General features: G+C 31.2%; 1 protein-coding gene across 3 annotated transcripts in view; it reads right to left on the bottom strand.

Moving 5' to 3' along the window:
• Positions 1-23,760, bottom strand: part of LOC140062883 (uncharacterized) — a 53,640-nt gene that overhangs the window by 6,442 nt on the left and 23,438 nt on the right. For 2 of the 3 annotated variants that reach the window (XM_072109269.1, XM_072109267.1), the window contains exons 5-9: positions 10,926-11,071; positions 6,634-6,660; positions 5,399-5,485; positions 3,986-4,180; positions 2,324-2,503 (exon numbers count right to left, since the gene is read on the bottom strand). In XM_072109269.1, coding sequence (XP_071965370.1) covers positions 2,324-2,503; positions 3,986-4,180; positions 5,399-5,485; positions 6,634-6,660; positions 10,926-11,071 — 635 coding nt within the window. The remainder of the gene's footprint in view (positions 1-2,323; positions 2,504-3,985; positions 4,181-5,398; positions 5,486-6,633; positions 6,661-10,925; positions 11,072-23,760) is intronic. The other variant, XM_072109268.1, reaches the window with a different exon arrangement.

The raw sequence follows: 23,760 nt of genomic DNA, 5'->3' as shown, positions 1-23,760 counted from the left end.
GCGCCAACGGAGACAGGCTTAACGATTTACGATCTATCCTCCTTATACCTGATTACACCTTTTATAATACCGAAGCACACAAGACAAGGAATCAGATCTAGTTTCGGTATGTTAATTCAATTTTGATTAAGAGTTACGCTTACGTATGTGTGTGTTAATCACATCTCTGGTGAAAAGCGTGCAGGGTAGGTGGTATATTAACACGCTCGTAGGACTAATGGGTACTAAATTGAAATAGGCGTAAAGCTTACTAATGATCAAGGATGTTTATAAGACACTTTCAGATGCATAAAAAGATTTAACATATTGTGTACATTTATATATATATACATGCACTGACATATATACTTGCACTGATGAAGGGCTAGTGTTGCCCGAAAGCTCTGCTAACTTTTCTGGCTGTTTACTTTATCGTTTTGATTTAACTTTTCGCTTTTTATTTTTGTATCTCCATTGAGATCCAGCCACTGATACCCACAGCATTGTCATTTTTTTCAGTAATTTGCCTTTGGATTTATATATATATACATATATGTGTTATTAAAAACAACAAATAATTGATATAATTTTACATAATGTATATTAAACATTTTGTAAAGTCTTTCTCATTTTTATAAATAAATGGGGTTAAATATGATAATATCGTGGCTATAAGTACAACAGTCAATTGTAACAATATTTAAAATAATGATTAGGAATTATTATGATATAAAGAAGGTATACAACTATAGTTGAATAGAATATCAATATGTTTATTTATATTATCATCAAATCCAGTGAAAATAGTATAGTATGTACAACAATTATTATGATATAAAGAAGGTATACAACTATGTAATAGAATATCAATATGTTTATTTATATTATCATCAAATCCAGTGAAAATAGTATAGTATGTACAACAATTATTATGATATAAAGGTATAGGAACCATATAGAATATGAATATGTTTATTCATTATCAAATTAAGTGAAAATAGTAAAGTATGTACAAATAATGAATTAAAATGATGAAATTGGGACCTCAGGAAACCTGGAAGGTTTGCGGAAAAACATCCTAGATGTCAAAGAGATTCCAAAAACCTTACTAAACATAGAAAGACCTTTGTTAAGAACCATGGTGGTACAGCACTTACGCCACTTAAAGCTTGGTTCCCACTAGAAGGTAACACAAGGACGTAAACGCAACGCAAGCATTTTAACCAATGACAAGCGAAGTTATAGACAGTTAGCAATCACAAGCGAATAAGCCATCGCTTGTGATTGGTCAATTCACTTGCGTTGCGTTACGTCCTTGTGTTGCGTCGCTAGTGGGAACCACGCTTAACGTAACTAAACACTGTTCCATATTCAAGTTTACTTGTTTTGGTTTAATCCATTAATGCTGTTCTAATGTATGCGTTTTTTATAAGGTTAATTTTAAATACAGTTATACAAAAAACAATCATTTAGTACCAAAAAAAATATAACTGTCTGGGTAATACAACTACTGCATTTATTATCTCAGTGAATCGTGTGTGATTGTCCTGTAAAAGGTGACTGACTGCCACCTGTACAATAAATGAGATATTGACAACATCAAAAAAATTAATACTTGTGCAGTGTATCAAAATACATTAAGGTTGATTGATTCATTTTAAGCTGAGTAATATGTCTGTAAAATAAATCTTCATTATCATAAAGCTAAGTAACGTCTTTCTTTTAATGCAACTAATGACTTCAAAAATTATTATACAATTTTGACCACATTGCGTATTAGGACATTTATGCAGCTTCGCATTGTTACTTTCCTGGCTCTCGTAATTTAGAATTCATTCTGTGCCAGTAAATTTATATATTACTATAATACTGACTCATCATCCCACACTTTGGAATAGACACTTCTAACGATGGGTTTGAACAAACCTCACCCCTCCCTTTCTTTGCTGATTAAAGCCGTTTTGGTGGTAGAATGAGTCTTCTCACATAAGGGCTATAAGCTATAGGTCCAGTGTACACATCTAGCCCATGTGCACATTAAAAAACCTAGTAGTACATTTTTTTAGACGAGTAGGGGGTACCTCGGTGTACTGGGTTACCCAGGTGTACTGGGTTACTCAGGTGTAACTCACACAGCCACTGTCACACCCTTTACTCATCATAGTCCAGTACACTGGCCTCTCTGGAAGAAATCTTCAAATGAAGAAGTCACCCAGTATAAAAAGGAAATACAGTAATAACAAATTCAAAGAGCCTTAAATAGTATAGAAACATTAAAAAAAAACTACAGTAAGACATCCGTACTGTACGATCATCATCACATATCAATATCTCTCCAACTTACCTCTTTTTCACATTCTTTGTTAGAAAACAGCATAAGATCATCGCCATATATCTCCTGGGAATTCAATACATCTTGGTAATCCATCTCATAAACTGCCGGGTCGTCTATCCCATTTTGCTTCAAAAACTCTAAGTACGCTATCGAGAACGCTTGGCCAATAGTCTGTGCAATTAACTGAGCCTGTCGACATAAATATAAGTATTATTAGGTTTGTCCTCTGGTAGCCTTGTTTGCGGGATAACAACAAAGATTACAATATGTATTAAAAAACATCTTTATGGAGTAGCAATTGTAAATGTGCTTACTAAACAATGATAATACTTCACCTGCCTTTTGTTTTTGAAACATATTATCGGATTATAATAACGCGCTCAAATTATTCCTTAACATTCTATTAAATTTAATTTATACTGATAGAAAAATGCATTTTCAACATCATTATAAACGCTCATGCTAGAATTCTTGAATTATTAAGTTTATGAACTGATAAAACTAAAGCTCTATTCACATTGACTCTAAAATTATGACTGAAAGTTGACACATTTAAATATTATCTTAGAAAAAGAAATCAAGTGAATCAACATAAATACTATTCTTATTCACAGCTGATTAATTTTCTGACAATTCTGTTACAAGCTACTTATTTTTGTTATCGTTGAAGTTGCAAAGATTACATTTGTTGCTAGGCTATCACTCAAGGGTACTATAATATATGAGATAGGTAATAGTTACAGCGTTTTGTGAATTTTCTATCTCTTGTTTATGTGTGAATTGAATATAATGCAGTCATAATAATTAATCAAAATGAAATATGGGATCTAATAAGAGTGATTTGCTATCAACCACAAATAAGTTATAGAATACCAATAAAACCCTCGTTAACACTAACAGGTACATTTATAAACAGCATACGAATATAAAAACTAAATTGAGTTGAATCAACTCTCTCAGTGTAAAAACATTACTCTTACAGAAGATAGTCAAAGATGTTCTTGGCTAACATAGTGGCAATACCATCTTTCTTAAGATGAACTGTTCCAAGTTATTTGAAAAGAATATACCTTTCCCTATGCTCAGTGTTGAGTGGCCAAGCAGTAAATACAGGGGTACTGGAATGCAAATGACAGAAATAATATCGACAAAGGTCCAAGGCATTGCTTGGTCATGTACAAGTCTTCTCAGATGATGTCTTGATGTCCTGTGCACACATTTGTTTAGTAAATATTTCGGGAAGAGTAGGAGGTTACCCCGATATTCTGATCCATTAAAGCCCTCAGATGTCTGGCAACTTTTAATTTCATTTATTTCGTCAATACAGTTTAACATAACAAAACCTGTGATGGTTACAGGATTAAACATAAGCAAACTGAATTGCTGTACAAATTTTCCCCGCCGTCACGGGTTAAACAACTCTGTCAGTTCAACACTTTGCTATGGGCCTAAGTCCCAAACGGACGAAACAAGATCAACTAACTCTGCCTCTAAAGCGTGGTTCCCACTAGGAGGTAACGCAAGGACGTAAATGCAACGCAACCGTGTTGACCAATGATAAGCGACAGGTCGAATAATCCATCGCTTGTGATTGGTCAAATCATATACGTTGCATCACGTCCTTGCGTTGCGTCGCTAGTGAAAACCAAGCTTTATGAATCCCATACTTACATCTTCGGTTTCAAACACATGGCATATGATCTTCCTAGGCTGGGCACGTCCTTCTGCATCCATGGATACACCACTCTCTTCCAGAGCTTCTCCTAGTGTCTTTGACACAGCTCGTCTTCTTGCCATTATCACCACTATGTTGCCTATGTCAGCAATGTAGGATATGGTCTTCAAAGGATGGTCCATCATTGTCTCCTAAAAATTATAAATAATCAAATAATATGAATGAAGAGTGCATGTAATAGTCGAGACGATTAATGCCAGTGCCACAAACCATAGCCATAAAATCGGCACAGGTCAAAGGCTCTACTCTAATATAATTCTGGTGGTAGAACATGTTTTCAGAGAAGGATTTATAACTGGCACTCCAGTGTACACATCTGGCTCATGTGCACTTAAAAAAACCTAATATACATCCACAGTATGTAACATCTAGTCTAATGCACTTTGAGATGGTTGCAGATAGGGCAAACATATTACCCATATTAAAATCACAGCCCATACTCAAAATTCTCCAAAAAGGACAGCAACTGCAAAATCACGACTACATTGACTCCGTTTCTAAAGTACACTGTAATCTATGTTTGTAAGTTAGCAATATGAAGTGCATATTTGCCCTTAGAGAAATTATATTTGACATTTGTTATTTCAACATCCCAATACTTGTTGAACACAAACATCTGGTTTGGTATTGATTTGAATATAATTTAGCTTGGACTCTTGCCACTGACACAGTATACAGTACTGCTAATTGACACTTATTATTTTAATTCTTAACACTAACATTTTAGTTCAATTTTGAACCCTTCTAAAATTTTACTGGGGGAAGATGCATCTACAAAAGAAAGTGTCTATTGGAGTGCATAGGAATTATCAACTAGTTTTTTTCCCACTTTCAAATTATAACAACCCAAGTATGATTTTAAGATATTTTTAAGCTTTGTCTACACTATCAAACATTATGTTTACAAAAATTGATATGCCCATGGACATGATGATGTCATATCACCTCCATATTTGAGCATATCACTACCATATTTGGGCACATTTTGTCAAATTAGTTTGATAGTATAGACAGAGCTTTATTTAGATAGGCATACACATATCTAGAAATGTGCCTAACTTTAAAAATTATAGAAACATTACCGAAAATCGACTATAGTCGATGTGCGATGTATAGTGTGCTATGCCCATATGGACATGATGTCATATCACTACCATATTTGAGCATATCACTACCATATTTGGGAACATCACACTTTTTTGTCAAAATATTTGATAGTGTAGACAGAGCTTTATGTTGGTGTACTTCAATCCAAGCAGTAAAGACATGGTCATGTTGACATGAATGAACTGGAAAAACATGCCTCTCTGTGTATGATGATACAAAACAGAAGAATATAAGCATCTCACCTGAGTGTCCGCGTTCAATACGCGAATTTTATCCATCGATATGGATAGGTCAACCTCTGTACTTGGTTGTTCCTCTCCATCTGGGGACTAAAAGACACAAACAAATTAAATATAAATGATTAAACCATTTACAACAACACATGAATGAGCAAATAGCACAATACAGCTACAGAATTCAGCAAAGCTTTTAAGACAAAACACACTTTAAAAAGAAAATAACGAAGATAGCAGGGAGGTGTGAGTATTATTTGCAAAGGAATCAAAATTAATACATATTTAAACGTTTGACAGTGCATTTATATTCAACGAAATAACGCAACATCTTACCAAAAAAAGAACAAAAGCATCGGCATGCCATTTATTATGGACTTCGAAGGAAAATATTTTATCTCAATTAATTTAAATGAAATCTTAACCGTCACTCATCAGTTACTGTAGTGATTCAAATTATGTAGTTTAGGGCCAGGATAAAGGTGACATAAAATATTTTTCGGATAGGGAACGTGTAAAAATTACACAGTAATTTACACTATACAGGAAAGCTCTGTAGCTACCAAACTATATGTAACAACAACATGTGATGTTCCCATATATGGACATGATGATGTCATATCACTACCATATTTGAGCATATCACTACCATATTTGGGAACATCACATTTTTGTTGTCAAACTAGTTTGATAGTGTAGACAGAGCTTAATACAGTGTACACTGTACTAGTGTTTGAAATTGTATTGGAACAAGAATAAAGTACTACAAAAATAGACAATAGAACGAGATAGATAAAAAGTGACAGAAGGACAAGAATATAAAAGGAAAATAATGAACATTTACAATAATACAGAACACACTGAGAAAGCTGAAAAAAAAGACACGGATAAACTTAAAAAGGTAAATTACTGAATTTGGAATTATATTAGTATAAAACACATCAAACATATATCACAATAACACAAATTACCAAGGTTAAGCTACAGTACATTTGAAATTTTGACTGATGGTACAAAAATACTCTCTTGAAAGAGGAGGGACAAAATCAAAACAATTTATTTTGTGGAGAAAACAATTTTTATTACAATTTATGCTTAGAATTTGTTTATAGGGGCAGCAACATTGAGCACTACAATCCAAACATCTCACAATACATCTGATATTAATACAATAACACTGAAATAAAAACATTTTTAATATATAAAATAAAAAACACTTTTATTAATGTCAGCCTCATAATAACCTTTTGCCATCGAGTCCATAGTCGGGACTAGTATAGCAGCGTAAGGAAAGAAATGAAATAGATATTTAAGGTATTAGTTATAAGAAGATAACATGGTACCACCACTTACGATTAATATGTACTGAATTGTGCCTAGTGGCTATAGGCAGTGTCACACAGTCTACAATTTAAACTGGGTCACACTCACACCCAAATTTAAAACATTAAGAACTCTCTTAAATTTATACCATTTAAATAATCTCATCCAAATATAATTATCCAACTTTAAATGTGCTGTTATAGTTATCCGCAACATTTAATTTTTATACACATCCACAAAGAGGTTTTAGTAAACATGATGTCTACTGCCAACATGTTTAGATAGAATTGGATCAATATATAAACAGATGTAGTATCTGTAATATAATACAGTTGCTATTTTTTTCAATTTCAATGTATTGGCCAGGGTAGTTTATAATTATCAAAATAAATGCTCTAATATGTCATTATTGAACAAATAAATGTTTTATTTAACTTGAACTTGAAAGCTCTGTCTACACTATCAAACTAGTGAAAAATGTGTGATGTGCCCAAATATAGTAGTGATATGCCCAAATATGGTAGTGATATGACATCATCCTGTTCATATATGGGCACATCACATTTTTTTTAACATAAACCTTGATAGTGTAGATAAGGCTATAAGAGATAGAATGACCAAGCATGGGCATTGGTTGAAAGTTTAAATATTAAATATTTAATTACAAGTTTTGTAAGACAAATTAGCATTACTTGTGAATGCATCATAATATTTTAATAACTGTCCAAGGTTCAATAACCATACAACTTACATATTTAATACTTTTTTGACACATCAGTAAATTCAATGTTTTATTGATAGCATTAAAGCATGGATGTATAATCTCCAAGATTAAAGTATTCAATATTGTTTATCAACATCTACTGTATGACCCAAAAAACAATCCAATCACATAAGAGAGACTTGTACATAATAACAGACTAGGAAAATAGCATGGAATATGACAACTAAAGTTTTGTCTATATATTCTATTTAAGGAGTGGCTTGGTGGTTATGATGCTTGGCTACCACTCCAAGGGTCCTGGGTTCAAGTCCCGTCACATGTCAGGATTTTTTCTAAGGACCAAATTACTCCACTCCCAAAGACTTGTAATTAAGACTTTGTTTATATAGAGCATCTTGTGTATAATGTTTGTCTTGTGAACCTCTGAGGGTTCCTAATGATCAGCAATAGCTGGATGGATCACCCTCATTAAATATAGTTGTTAATAAAAAAATAAAAAAATAAATAAAAAAATATATATTCATACACATTTATTCAGTTATAACAATAATAATAATGGTTCATTCTTACAGTATAGCGCATATAAAATCAAGCTCTCAATGCGATGCACATTTTTACCCGGGTCATTTTTTGGATCAAACACGTATGGAAACATACAGTACTGCCACAATAATGCAGCTAGTAATCAGCGCAAAGTTGAGGGCCCCGACGATACAAATAATATGTGCAATACATGAAATGAAACGTTGGACGCCATTTTTCATTTGTTGCTTCATCTCTTTGGAACCCACCTCTGTCAAGCATTCACCCACTTTTGATTCATTTAAAATTAATTGAAAGACTCATACGGAATTATCACAATGCCTTTGGAGCAATATATATATGTTTGATTATTGTTACAATAGGTCAAATACCTGCATTGAAAAGATATTTAGAAACCAATTCCAAATTTGGTGAGTGGATGATGGTTTTATACAAAGAAATGTGTGTGTGTGTTTATTGCATAATATGCCAGTAGAACGAATGGTCATAGGAGAAGCGGATGACCCAAGCACTACTCTCCTAAAAGTGGCAAAAACAATCTTTTGAAAGCTTGAACAGTTTTGTAATTTAGTAAGAAGCTCAAAATTAAGTATAAAAATATTTTTAAAAAACACAATATCTGTAATATGAAATTATGTAAAATGGTAATAACCTTAATAAAAATCAATAAAGCAGACCTCAAAATGCGCAGTTAATTTAAAATATAATTAAAATTTGTAATGTAGAGTATTTATGACAACCGTTTACTCTGAGGAATTGAATAATGTTTTAGAAAAACCTCAAAAGCTTTAGCAAAACACTTTACATTAGAAAGGTTAATTGCTATAAAAATTTATAAACGAAAGAATAATTTATGAAAATTATGATGACATTTATCAAACAATATTCAGCTATGGCTTTAGTAATGACTGAAAGAAAGTTAATCATTTACTGCAATACAGTGTACAGGTAAATTAACACTACACCTTAATGAACAATATGTATAACTCTTTGTAATATAATTTTTAATACTTTATGCATCAGATATAATTAATATTGTACATTATGAAAACCAATCAGCTTTCAAACCGCAATTAGTATCCATAAAATGTGTACAGGTTTCCAGCCTCTCCTCGACCATAGTTCTGGTGGTAGATCAATTCATCTCAAATAAGAAAGTTGAGGTCTAGGGTACATACAACTCATGTGCACTTTAAAAAAACCCAGTGCATCATTTTGGAAGAATAGGGAGGGTGGGGGAACACCCTGATGTACTAGTTTAACTCAGCCACTGTCATCGGACAGACAGATGAGCCCATTTGGAGCCATCTACATGAAGCGATAGGGGAGATAAAAGTTGTTACACGCACACAAATTACAGTAGTTTTAAAAATATCAGTATACAAAAGTATGGACCTATTTACAGTATCTACTACTACTACTATACTACTGTGTACAGTAAAACTAAAATTTCAGAGCATACAGCTTCCACCCCAGAATAGCATCTTTTTGTGTTTTTACTCTTAAATACTTTACATGATTGTCACAGTATAATTTTATTCAGCTTATTTTCAGCTACAGCAACTAGGCTAATCATTTTTAACCCAAAATGTGGACGCCTTAAGCTCTAATATATAACTGTCATAGCTATGGCATTGCTAGTTAGTACTCGAACCTAAATATCTCCTAAAGTAAATTTGTCCGTATGCTTATGTTGAATATTACGTGATTAATTATTAAATCCCATTAAGACCTATATAATGTATATTATATAACCCCTAAATAAATTCCTGTCATTTGATTGGTTGATTGTGGGTCACATGGCGTGCAATAGTATGCACTATTGAACGCAATGTTAAAAATGTAATAAATTACATTACAATACAGCATGCTTCTAAAACTTTTTTTAAAACCAAACTGGAAGTTAACATTTAGATCTGTGTGAAATAATAAATTAACTGTAGTTGCCAGCTTTTTTCTTGTGTAATTCAGCAAATTGAAAAGCAACCTGGTATGGTAATAATAATATAGATTGTCATCTATGAAAAATGATGTTTTTCTTTTTGTTATTTTTGGTCATATCCAGCAGCAAGTAACAGTGCTTACTAAATCTCATTTGAGGCCTAGGAAGTGGAGTAGAAACAGAGTTAAAACCATGATAAAGTCAGTCAGAATTAAACACTGAAACTTGGGATTATCATGGATGCCATATAGCAGCACTACCTTACATGATCATGCTCAATACGTTGTACAAAGTGATAAGGGTAGTTGCAACATAGAAGCATACTGTATGTATAATAGTTGGAATACTGTAGCAAAATAATTAGATTAGATTTCGAAGAAACTTAATTAACAACAATAGAGATTTGGACCATCAAGTTTATGGTTATTATACTTAAGCATCTTATTATTACTTATAAAGTCCAATGTGCACTATTCTAATGGCTTAATAATAACGATCACAAAAGACAATTTGTTGAAATTGTTTTGTTCAATTTGTCATCACCCACAAGTATGTTTTTTTTCTATAGAGAGGTTAGAAGAAGACACGAACGAGCCACTGGGTTCCATCAGAAGACATTCAAGATTATGTCACCATAAAGCCCAACTCACCAAACATTTGATCTCAAAATATTAAGTTGTAATTGTTTATATTGTTTATTCAATGCAGCTTATTTTTAATTGATGTATCTCATTATAACTTTGTTTTGTTTTGTTTTATTTTGACTTAATTTGTGCTACTTAGTTTTGTTATTTTTGTATTTTATAAGTAATGATGGAGTAAGAGCAGTTTTCTGTTTGGGCTCATGCCTATTACTTGCTCCTGGCAAGATGAATTGTAAAATGTACTTTATGAACTTTTGCCGAATAAATATTATTATTATTATTATTATTATTATTATAACAAAACTTGAACAGTTTACATGTACCGTAGAGTATTAATGTCGTTAAAATGCTAGGCCTCACCTTTATCCTGCCAACAGCTTCTTGTGCCTGTTGCATCCGCACCTTCTTAGTAGGCGTCTTGGTTGTCAACAGCTGAGTTGAGCCTAGGTAGGCGGCTGGGTAGATAATCCCTTTTGTAAGAGCTGCTTCATCATGTGGTCCACGAGCTACGAAGATAAAAAAATTACCATATTTTATGAATATTCATAACATTATTGGTAAACATTATGCACATTCAAATAGATAATTTGTGAAAGTATTCTGAAATACGATAATGGTATAAATCTAGTTCAACTGACATTAACATTTACAGAGTTTAAAACTAAATTAAAACAAAGGTGGGGAATGTAATAAAAATCTGAAGCAAACAATAAAAGTTACACTCTAGAGAGCGTAACTTCTTATAGTAATTTAAAAATAAACTTTAAGAATAATTAGAAATATTTACAAATAACAAATGTATTCTACAACTATTCTATAAATTAAACCACCACCACCAATAAAAGTTGAAATGTTTATTTAAGTTCCTTTAATAATATAACACAAAACAAACACATCACCATGAAACTACAAATTACCAATTCATTACCACCATCACCACTATATTATACATAGCATAAGCCTGGTTTAGATGCAAGCCAGTAAATGCAATAATCATTTTCAGGCTACGGTGCCAATGATTAAATTGGGACACGCGATGGTTTAAAGCTGTCTACACTATCACACTTTATGTGACAAAAAAATGTGATGTGCCCATATATGGACATGATAATGTAATATCACTACTATATTTGGGAATATCACTACCATATTTGTGCAAATTTTGTCAAACTAGCTTGATAGTATTAGATAGAGCTTTATTTATGTATACAGTAGGCCTACAGATACTCTATCAAGAAATTTGCCTAAAAATTATAGAAACATTACCGAAAATCGGTTATAGCCCATCGCGCTTATGCTATGTAAAATAGATACTAAATAGACTACAGTACCAATAAGAAGGCACAAACATGAAAACTAGATAGCTATGAAAAACCCATTTTGTAACATAACATTACATTTTCAATATGAAAAATCAAACATTAAAAATTACTTCATAAGAGTTCGAAATCATTTTAATCAACCCAACTTCAAATGGAAATGCATCATTTTCCTAATTGCACTAAGTTTAAAAATTTAAATATCCATTTTCCACTTTTGTATTGATATTGTTTAATGAATAATTTTACAAAAGTGCATATTTTAAGTACTAAATACAGCGAGTTCATACTGTATGAAAAGGTCACTATCCTTGGGGTTTATCTCCAGATACATTAACCAATCAATATCCTTATCATCCTCACATTAAAGTGCTCTAAAGCTTTGTCTACACTATCAAATTAGTTTGACAAAAAAAGTGTGATGTGCCCAAATATGGTAGTGATGCTCAAATATGGTAGTGAGATGACATCATCATGTCCATATATGGGCACATCACATTTTTTTGTTACATAGAGTTTGATAGTGTAGAGAGAGCTTAAAAGTATTGTACCATATAATGACATTAAATAAATTAAACCCTTTTTATCGACATGAGTATAGCTAATATAATATGTAAAGATTGGCATTTGTGTGTTGTGAATGTGTGCGTTAATTACAAATTTTCACAGTACATTCCCAAGAATTAATATACATATTATTTCACATTTTAATATTATTTTAAGTACAAAAGTACTTTAACCAGAACCAATTCACTTGAGTGAAAGCTGAAGGCTGTGTATCATAATTCATTCACTGCAATCAAAGTAAAACTCTCCATATTATTAATACTGTAGATACTTTTTTTTGTCTTTAAAGCTCTGTCTACACTATCAAACTTTATGTGACAAAAAATGTGATGTGTCATATCACTCTACCATTTGGACATATCACTACCATATTTGGGCATATCACTATCATATTTGGGCACATCACACTTTTTTGTCAGATTAGTTTGATAGTGTAGACATAGCTTAACATGTTTTATTATTCTTGGCTTGTACTGTATCCTCACATAAATAATACAACATTCAAAATATCATACCAATAGTTTTTTATTTATAAAATTATAGTATAACACAAGTTTAATATGACTTTCTTTCTTATCAGAAAATTGAATATATCAAAAATTGGTAAATAACATGCCATGGCTAGCTGATTGATTCTTATCTAGTTTAGTTTAGTAATTTGTATTGTTGTTTAATATTATATAATGTTTCATTTTCTACTTTGGTTTCTGTTGCTTTTTATATTACTGTTTAAAAAAAACTACTACAATATAATTTAATTGTTATAACCTATATTGCTATTATAAATTATGAAAATGTTCAATACAGTAATTATTTTGTTGTCAAACAGCTGGAAAACTATTTAAATCATAATGCTTTATTCACCAATGGCAAATGGGAGCAAAACTCGAGAAGTAGCAATGGTAGTAAATGACCTTTCTAAAAATGATTACATTTTGTTTCTTTACAGAAAAAGTTTTTATCTTGTACACTTAAATTTCTATTATTTTCAACTATTAAACAGTTATCCAAAGATGATGTAAGTAATGTAATGCTTTAGTTTTACAAAAACCTGGAAACAACAGCTTGCTAAAATATCACTATAAATAAAAAACAAAACTGAAACATCAATAAGTTGAAAAGCTTACCAGCTATGAAACAAGTAACATTATAGCGTTTACCAACACTTAACTGTAGCATATGTTTTTTGCCTGCCATGTTTTATCTCCATTTTCACAGAGCCCAAACCTAATGACTGAACAAGTCAGTAATCATTGTCAACAATGTGTAGCTCCTAGGGATTTCAGAGTTTCGCTTACAAACGTGTAAACGACCGTCAACACTAACTGATTAACGCATGATAGCTCAGCGTTGCTTTGACCAGAATAACGACGATACAATTCACTTTGTACACCACGTATGAAACAACTCGGGAATTAATTCTGCGAAATAAATCCTACTGTACTGCCTTTAGTAAGACAGGCACTTAATTATCGGCAATGAGTTTTATCAGGCTACCAGCATTCATAATAAGAGGTTTGCGTGCTGATTTTATTGTAGAGCTAGCCATTAAGGCGGTGTTAAAGTCTATTGGGTATATTGCATGCATCCAATCAATCATTTATCAATCAAGGGTGATATATTATTTACTGATAATTTATAATAATTTATTGATAATATTTTCAGCAACTTAACATAACATGTTATCGAGGATGTGAATACATTATCAAGATTCTACATTTAAAAATTAAAATAATAATAGGATGATGGTTTACTGGAGATGAAAACGCAATTTGTTGTACCAAAATTTGGTACCTTGAGCTTTCGTATTGAAACAAAAAATATTTAAGTTACGTCAACTTTTCAACTATGGAGTTGTATGTTGTGTACAACAGAAAGGAAAATTGAGTACACTGTAGTAGGTCTGAATAGGCCTACATTTGTGAATTGTTTGAGATCAAAATAACATTAAGGAAGTACCTGTTATGCTAAGATAGCTACACACTTCTAAATCGACTTCAGGGTGTAACATCCCCAAATAAAACTGACAACTATAAAATCCAATAAAAATATTACCAGGCAAACATACACACAGAAATTATTTACCGGTTTAGATACGAATCAACAAGTTTGTTTTTATACCTCCTGGTCTTTTACGACACTGAAAATGAAGAACAAACTGATGGTCTTGGGTCGGAAGGGTCTTGGAAGTCATGGCAAATTCCAACCAAACAATCAACTTGAGTAATACCATGAAATAATTACTCAAACGAGGGATTCAGTTATCTTAAATGATTATCAACACAGGGAGAGAAATAAGAATTCTACGACTTATTCCTAATTAAAATATTGAAATAAAACAAATAACAGATTGCTATAAAATTATCGTTATAGTCATGAATTTATTATAAATTAAATGCATAGATGAGACGGAATCATAACATTATTTAATGAAGATTAATTAATTAGTTTAGTATGAATCTCCCTGTGCATAAAATGGACTCAACTTCCTGTAGTAGACAGCCATTTCCTTTACGATTTTCTAACCTAGGAAGCACAGATTTAAAACACCGCCATCTTTCAACATAATAGGCTTATAATTCACATGTTAAATTGCATATGTTTAAGAAAAATCATGTTTGGCTGCCTGAATGTAGAGGGGGCTATTTATACTAGTTCCAAGAGCAAAAACCACTAGGATAACAACCAAAGAATATAACACTACACAAATTAGTCTGACAAAAAAGTGTGATGTGTCCAAATATGGTAGTAATATATGCCCAAATATGGTAGTGATATGACATCATCATGTCCATATATGGGCACACTACATTTTGTTGTCACATAAAGCTTGATAGTGTAGAAAGAGCTTTACATAAAATCACTTTCAAAATAGCTTTGAAATAAAAGGAAAATCTTTAAGCAGAAAATTATGGGAAAATTGGATTTTATTATATCAGGTTTTATTTCTTGTAGTCACGTTTTTAATATGTTATTATTGCAGCAGACAAGTATTATGTATTTACATTTTAAGATGGATGAATCCATGGGTAACAAAAGCATCATAATGACGTGGGTATTGTATTGTGATATTGGAACAGCTGATACTAAAAATATCAATCAAAGCTGATAACAAGATGAAATTGCATAAAGTAATAATACTTCAGGTAAATAATAATAAAGCCAACTGAATTTATACAGAGGTGCGACTTTGCTACGCAATCATTCAAATGTTATATTGTTCATACAGTATTTAAAAAAAAAAAAAAATTAAAATTTGTTTCTCTATTTTGGATTACTTATAAATTATGATTAAATTTTAATTGATATCATTCATCTTTACGTTACTACTATACTGTACTAAACAGGAATGAACATAAATAATGTTAGATAGAAGTGGCATTAATTACGAAGTCACTTCAAGACAGGGGAAGTTGATATACTGATACCAAAACTGCTTAAAAATTAATTTTATTTCTATTTAAATGAGAATTGCATTGAAATTAGAGCCTGTGTGGCGTGTGGCGCAGGGTGTTGGACGTTGGACTACTGATCGTGAGACCGAGGTTCGAATCCAACTCTCGCCGCATTGCTTGTATCCTTAGGCAAGATACTTTACTTACGTTTGCCTCTCTCCACCCAGGTGTATAAATAGGTACCCGGTTAGATCAAGACACAACTTTGCACTGATTACTAGCTGCATTATGGGAGTATGTTTCCATATGTGTTTGATCCAAATATGACTGGGGTAATAATGTTCAGCGTTCAGAGAAGCTTGCTTGTAGAGCGCTATATAAGAATGAATTATTATTAACAATCACTGAATGTTTTAAAGGGGGTAGGGGTGGCTCCTACAGAAGAAGAACATTCTACATGAGCAACTGACTGCTCTTGCTCCTCTGGATATGGTAAATAGTCAATCTAATGTGACAGATAATACTACAGTAATATCAATATAGACATTGTAATCGCAGAGCTCTACAAGTACTAAAAAATAAATTCAATTTCAAAGGTAAAATTACTTTTCTTTGTGTTTAATATATCCCTAATACTATTTTGGATAATATTGTCTATTATATTATTATATTATTATTATTATTAATAATAATAATATAATAATATAATAGTTATATTATTATTTTAAATAAAAGAAATTAAATAAAACAAAATAATAAAAATTCATTAAAAATAATTTAAACATTGATACAATATCAACCTGTTTTAATATGATTTATGTAATATTATTCAAACAGTTCCGTCACAGTATCATATATTATTCTTACCAAATTTCTGAATAGAATCCATGCCATAGTCTACAGTGCCATATGGTAACAACGTGGATGTTAGTGTTTTATGATGTGCTGAACTGCTAAGAGTGAGCACACTCTGTATACAAACACTACCAGCTTTATTAATATGCAAACGAGATTGTCAATCAGCTTGGCTTATCAAGTTTTTTTATCCATGGCTTTATTTTGGTAACTATTCAGATATTATAATAAAATACAAATGTATTTTGACATTTTTAATTAGCAATTTTATTTCTTATTTTTATTATTAATAATATGTGTAATGTTACATAATAATAATTTTCATTATGATAAAAGTAGGGAACATCTGATATGTTAACTGTACTTCTGTTAAGATTTTACATTGTATTCATGGTATCTTAAAATCAAGCTCAATTTACTCTTAAAGATCTGTCTACACTATCAAACTAGTTCGACAAAAAAAAAGTGCAATATGCCAAATATGGTAGTGATATGACATTTTCAAATATGAGCACATCACTCTTTGTGTCACATAAATTTTTATAGTGTAGACAGAGTTTTAACCAAACATTGAAATGTATAATTAACTAATAATAGTATGGTACAAATAGTATCAAAACAAGTTTTCACATTTAAAGAAAATGAATATCTATACAACTAAACTATGTACATACTAATTTTGTCAGACCTGAACCTACACTACAGTTGTACAATACTCACTATGCATATTTCCCTAATAACCACAGATCAATCAAGTACATACACAATGCAGCTAAATCATTAAATAATATTTCATTAATGAAGTATCAGTCTTAGTACAGCAGTGACTTTGGATATATACAGGATATTTCTCACCACACCTTCACACTTGTTGAACAATATGTGTTGCAAGGTGTGCTTATAGATGTTGAAGAGTGTGAAAAAGTTATTATACAGGAACAACAAATAAAATGCAAAAACATTTTTGTACAACCTAATGTCAAATTTTGCAGAAAATATAACTTCAGTCCGAGATAAATTTGCATAGTAAACAAGATACGAGGAGAAATCTGGTAAACGAGCTCACTTGTATTATATGTGCAGATTTAACACCGCTAACAAAGCTCGAGAAATAAATCATGTGTTAATAATCTACATCACCTGCAATAGCGAATAACCACACTATTTCAACAGCAGATTCCGTTAAATAATCAAGTCAATTCGTAAGAGTCGACGTAAATCTATACGCAATCTCGAGACGTGATAAAAAGTCAGCATAGAAACTTCAATTACAACTTTTGCCTTAACATGGTATTATGTTTCAAATTTAATTTAATTAATTCCCAGTGGAATTAAATTAGCAATTCTAAATTAATGTTAGAGTCTGTAGTTTGTTAAAACATGAATAGTAGATGATCTCGGCCATTATACAAATTTTCTGCACTAGTGCATTTAAATTTCATCATTTTCTCATTTGTTGATGTTATTTAATATCCCTACAAGATTAAATTAATGTTTCAAAACGTGGTAAATATGTAATTTGTATATAGAATTTTGAACTATAATATTTTGGAAACACAAATGTATTCCTTGCAATTTTATTGGTTCCAAAAATCATTTTGTTTTCAGTTTTTTTTTCCCATTTTAAAGGTACTATTGCACAATCCGATTTTTGAATAAGTTTTGTAATTTTTGTGCAATACAGCTGAATATTGCATGATGAACTCGGCCATATACAAATTTTCTGCACTATTGCATATTAATTTCATCATTTCATCATTTTCTCATTTGTTGATGTTATTTAATATCCATACAAGATTAATGTTTCAAAACGTGGTAAATATGTATATAGAATTTTGAACTAATAATATTTTAGAAACATAAAAGTAATCTTGTAATTTGATTGGTTGATTGAAGTCATTTTTTCCTCCCATTTTAAAGGTACTATTGCACACTCAGATTTTAAAATAAATTTTGTAATTTTTGTGTAACATTGTATTACCTGGAATACGAAATATAAAAAAATACGTAATTTGTATAAAAATTTGAACTATAGTATTTTAGAAACCCAAAGCTATCCTTGTAATTTGATTGGTTGATAAAGTTATGTATTTTTTTCCTCCCATTTTAAAGGTACTATTGCACAATCAGAATTTGGTAATTTTTGTGTAACAACATTGTGTGCCTGAATATTGCATGATGGGAAAAATAAATCAATTTTTCAACTCATGAAAATATTTTCTCTATTCAACTCATGTAATGAATACACATTCCTTGCAACAATTTCTTTCAAATATAAGTATAAGTTACTATTACCTTGACTTTTTGTTTCACTTGGGGAAAATTAGGGAAAAAATTATGGAATAATTGTTGGATTTTTCATCCCTGGTGGTATTTGCCTAATGAATTATTCATGAATCAGGACAAAAGACAATAAAACTTGTATTCACCAGCTGTGGTTAGCAAATGGTTAGACTAGTGTTTATGTAGAGAGTTGTAAAATTATTTTACAACTCCCTGACTCCCTGGTTTATGTATGTGTTTAATACCTGGTTTATGTTTTAATACTCAGTGAATTTTAGTGCGTACAGATAACATATGGAGGTTAGGTTTAGTTGTTTGGGGGATTGATTTTGATGAATACATAATTAAAATTATTTGATTAAAAGACAACTGGAATAATAGGTAGGTAAAAACCTGGAATTAAATGACTTATCTGAAGAATTTTAATTTATTTCTAGTGTTACACACAATATAAGTATGAAATCATGCCGATTGGTAGAAGTTTAAATTTGGTATGGAATCATGTGCATGACATCTCATGCATGTTGCAAATGGATATGCTATATGCTTATCATTGAAGGAGAAAATAAAAATCCAACTATAAAATAATTTATTTTACTACCTGGGCTACAAGGTTATGGTTATGGAACACTAAACATTTGAATATCTAAATGTGTTTTTCCTTACGGTCTTAAAGCACTCCAACGCAATACTCCTGGGTACAGTATATATAAAAAACTACAATTTTCTTATACTATTTGTCTAATTTGGGTATTAATGGATAGTAATCTTAATTGGGTAACATCCTCGTCATATATACCATGCTCTTAGTCAAATTCCCATTTCAAAGAAACATGAGACGACTGTAAAGTTAATGAATGACGTAGGTTGAAACTTAGAAGAAAACACGCACCCTGTCATTAAAGTAATGTTATCCACGGGTATTATGAATATGCTTGCTTGATCATTGTGTAAATCTTCAATTGTGATTACTGAAAGAACGTGTATTATACAACCTAGAAAATACTCTCATTTAAATCTGATAAAATATAGCTTAAGGACATTTATGATGGTATAAATGATAAATCAAAAAGGACATTCATTATAAATGAGCGCCTGAAGGAGATATATAAACGCCAAACGTCTTTAAAGTATACAGTACACATGATATAACATAATCGTTATTATAAGACATTTTTCATATAAATTCTCATATGTATTTGAAGATTTAGGCTAGGAACGATTAAACAAGGAACAGCAGAAAATAAATGATTTAACTAAAATACGATATTGGGTTGTTTTGCTCAGTGTATTTTTAAACCATAAATGTACAAAAAATAAATCATTATTTATTATTGTTTAAACATATACTTCAGGACATACAGTACATAGTTAAGGTCTATCCTTAAGGCGTATGATGTGTATGGTTTTGGAGTCTGTAAGATAATGTATGTGTAGCCTTGTACGACTCATTATGAACAATTTTTTTATGTATTCTTCCTTTTATTCAGGAAATGGAATGTGCAAATTTTATTCATACACTGTGTTTACACTGTTTATAATAAAGTATATATTATAATTTACATTATTATATACTTTTTATATAAAAATGTATTATATTACAACAATATACTATATTCATGTACATTGTTTGTTTAAATTATGTATAAAATAAAGTATTACATAATATTTAAAATATATATAAAAATGTATTAATATTTTTACTATATACTGCATGTACATTGTTTTGTAGTTTTTAATTCTCACCCTTAAATCAACAACTTGTCAATATAAATATATCGTTGTATTTAAACGTAACTATACTATATATTGGTATATCATTATTATCCTAGTCTATATCAAATCTGTAAAATTCTATAGAAATAACTTACCATCCACGACAATTTTCACATCATAATCTACCGAAACATATGGACCGACGAACCTCAACATTCTATTTCAGTTGATACACAAAATACCAAGATATTTCTACAGTTAATATCCGCTTGTGACTGAAGAAATGGCAATATTTTATTCCTACTACATAATACTAATATGCACTTGAGCAGATGCAAGTAAAAAACACTGAAGAGTATTTAACGTTCACTCGTCTTTAAGATAAAGATGACATTAACTAGATAATGGACTCATCCAAAAATAAATAGGTAGCACTCCGCAGTGACTTTGGCTGGCAAATCAATATGATCAAATGTGTCAGTATAAACAAAAGCAGAACAGACTCAATCAATAGACGGAAACAGTCTATTAAAGTACCGATTCTTTCTCAACACAACTATACTCACATGCACATCTTTAAACGGTGAATTGGATGTGCGTGCTGTGCGACCTAATAACGATGCATAATTTCTTTTTATCTGTTGCACGAATTACTCAAAAGAGCTTCGATTGTATGCATTTGTATAAACGTTGGCTGATGTAAAAAAATATATGATATATTTTGTCGTTATCCAGTTAAGCTTCAGACCTCTTAACTTTAAGTAGATTTATAGGTATTTTGGTTAAAATCTCCCGAGCAATTTCATTTACATACGCTGGGAATTAAATGCTTCTATGTAGGAAATGAAAGCAGCATTTTTCATAGCTTAAAACACCATTAATTGTAATTTCAAACCTTACAAAAAAAAAGGTAATAGTATTGTTATACTTTAACCGACAAAAGAATATGGATAGGTGAATGTCCATACAAGACCTACTTGCCTAATTCAATAAATAAAATTATACTAAATTTCAAATGGCACGTTCACAATGAAATTTCAGTTTCCATAGCAATCAAAGAAGAGATTTTTGATTATATATTAATATTAATAATTAAGTGATAATAATGTAATTAAAGAGTCTTTTATGAAGAATACGTTCACCTATCAAATATCAGGCGTTTTATATTATAATATTGTACTATTATTATATATTATTTATGGACGGGTAATGTGCTATATAGAACTGTCCTCAAAAACATTGCTTTACCATTAAAGTTACTTTCTAGGAGAGTTACAAAATAGTTTGTGTTCATTACAATTGAACGGTCAGTTTCATAAATGATGACTGGCCCAAGAAAAATACTGAAAATACAATCTGGCTATTATGATGATATCAAATAAGGATCTAAATCTCTGTCTACACTATCAAACTTTATGCAACAAAAAAAATGTAATATGGCCATATGGACATGATGATCTCCTATCACTACCATATTTTGGCATATTACTACCATATCTGGACACATCACACTATTTTTGTCAAACTAGTTTGATAGATAGTGAAGAGGAGATAGATCAGACATGACGTGTTGAGACTGAATGGATACCTAAGAATAGCACTGACATATGCACCTGAAGGCAAGAGACTAGTGTGAAGACTGGAGAAGAAATGTAGAAAGGAAAGGAACAAATTAGGGTATGCAGGAAGGGGCACGGGCGTTGACTGCAGACAAAGACAGGGAACAATGAAATATTATACAAATAATGAATGCAAAAAAATGTACTCATTAACGATTGTTAAATAGTGAGTACTATTGCACGCCATTTGACCCATAACCGTCCAATCAAATGACAGGAACTTAATTAGGCGTTAGGCCCTATTCTTCATGGGGAGAAAAGGAATTACTATATTATTATTTAGTAGACGTAATGCATTTTGTGTGGATTACTATAATACTAAATACTACTTTACCAAAAAACTATATTATTCATTCTCTTAAAAATTCAACATCGCCAATAGATTATTTGAGTTTTCTGGCATATATATGACCCAATCAAACAAAAATCCAATTATATTCAATAAAAGAAGTGTAATAAAAACTGCATGTACAATATATATTGTTATGTCAATAATTAAATCAATATTGTGCAGTTTCATTAAAATGAACGATAAATCATTTTCAAATAGCCTTTTTGCTTTCTTATTTTGTAATATTATATAGTACAATAGTTGAATAAATACTTTATATTATTTTATATTCAGAATATAATAATATAATAATATAATTCAGAATAATATATAAATAATTTTTAATATCAACCATATCTCAAATATAATTTAAGGAATCCGCGCACACTTAATGTTCCAAACTTACTAAGATTCAATTATTTAGTGTTGCTGGTCCTAAACTATTGAATAAGGTAAAGGTAAAGGTATTTATATTTGTCCTCAAGCTTAACTGGAAACTGAGGAAATTCGGATTAGGCCCTCCACGGACCCACGGCAGCCAGCAGTGCAGCGCCTACCAGATCAGCACACCGGGAGACGATCCCCTACTCTTTTCGAATAGTGTGTACCAAGTGCACTGTTAAGTACACGGGACCAACGGCTTTACATCCCATCCGAAGGAAGAGGCAATGAGAGTAAAGCATCTTGCCTAAGGATACAGTTAGTATGGTACAGATAACCTCGAACACATGCCTATCACATGCTAGTCCGATATTACCATTACACTATCACTCTCCAGTATATACAGCACCCGCCGCGATTTCTAGACGGTCTCCCATCCAGAATGCAACCGGGCCCAATGTTGCTTAACTTCGGTGATCTGACGAGAACCGGTGTTTCAAAGCTGTATGTAATGAGCTTGATGCAAATTTACTTGTATATAGAAATATTCTACTTTTTAAAAAGCATGTTAAATATTTTATCTAAGTATAATTAATATTATTGGGTTTATAGTTTTTACGCAAAAATTCTTTTTATTAAATCTTCTTTTATTCATTCGCTGAATACCGTATGTCAAACTTTTAACATCAAATTATTATTATATTGTATCCGTCCCTGGGTCATTTTGAT

The sequence above is a fragment of the Antedon mediterranea genome, chromosome 11, assembly GCF_964355755.1.
Source record: "Antedon mediterranea chromosome 11, ecAntMedi1.1, whole genome shotgun sequence".
Lineage (NCBI taxonomy): Eukaryota > Metazoa > Echinodermata > Crinoidea > Comatulida > Antedonidae > Antedon > Antedon mediterranea.
The sequence above is the reverse complement of the archived record's forward strand: the minus strand, read 5'-3'. Positions and strand labels throughout refer to the sequence as shown.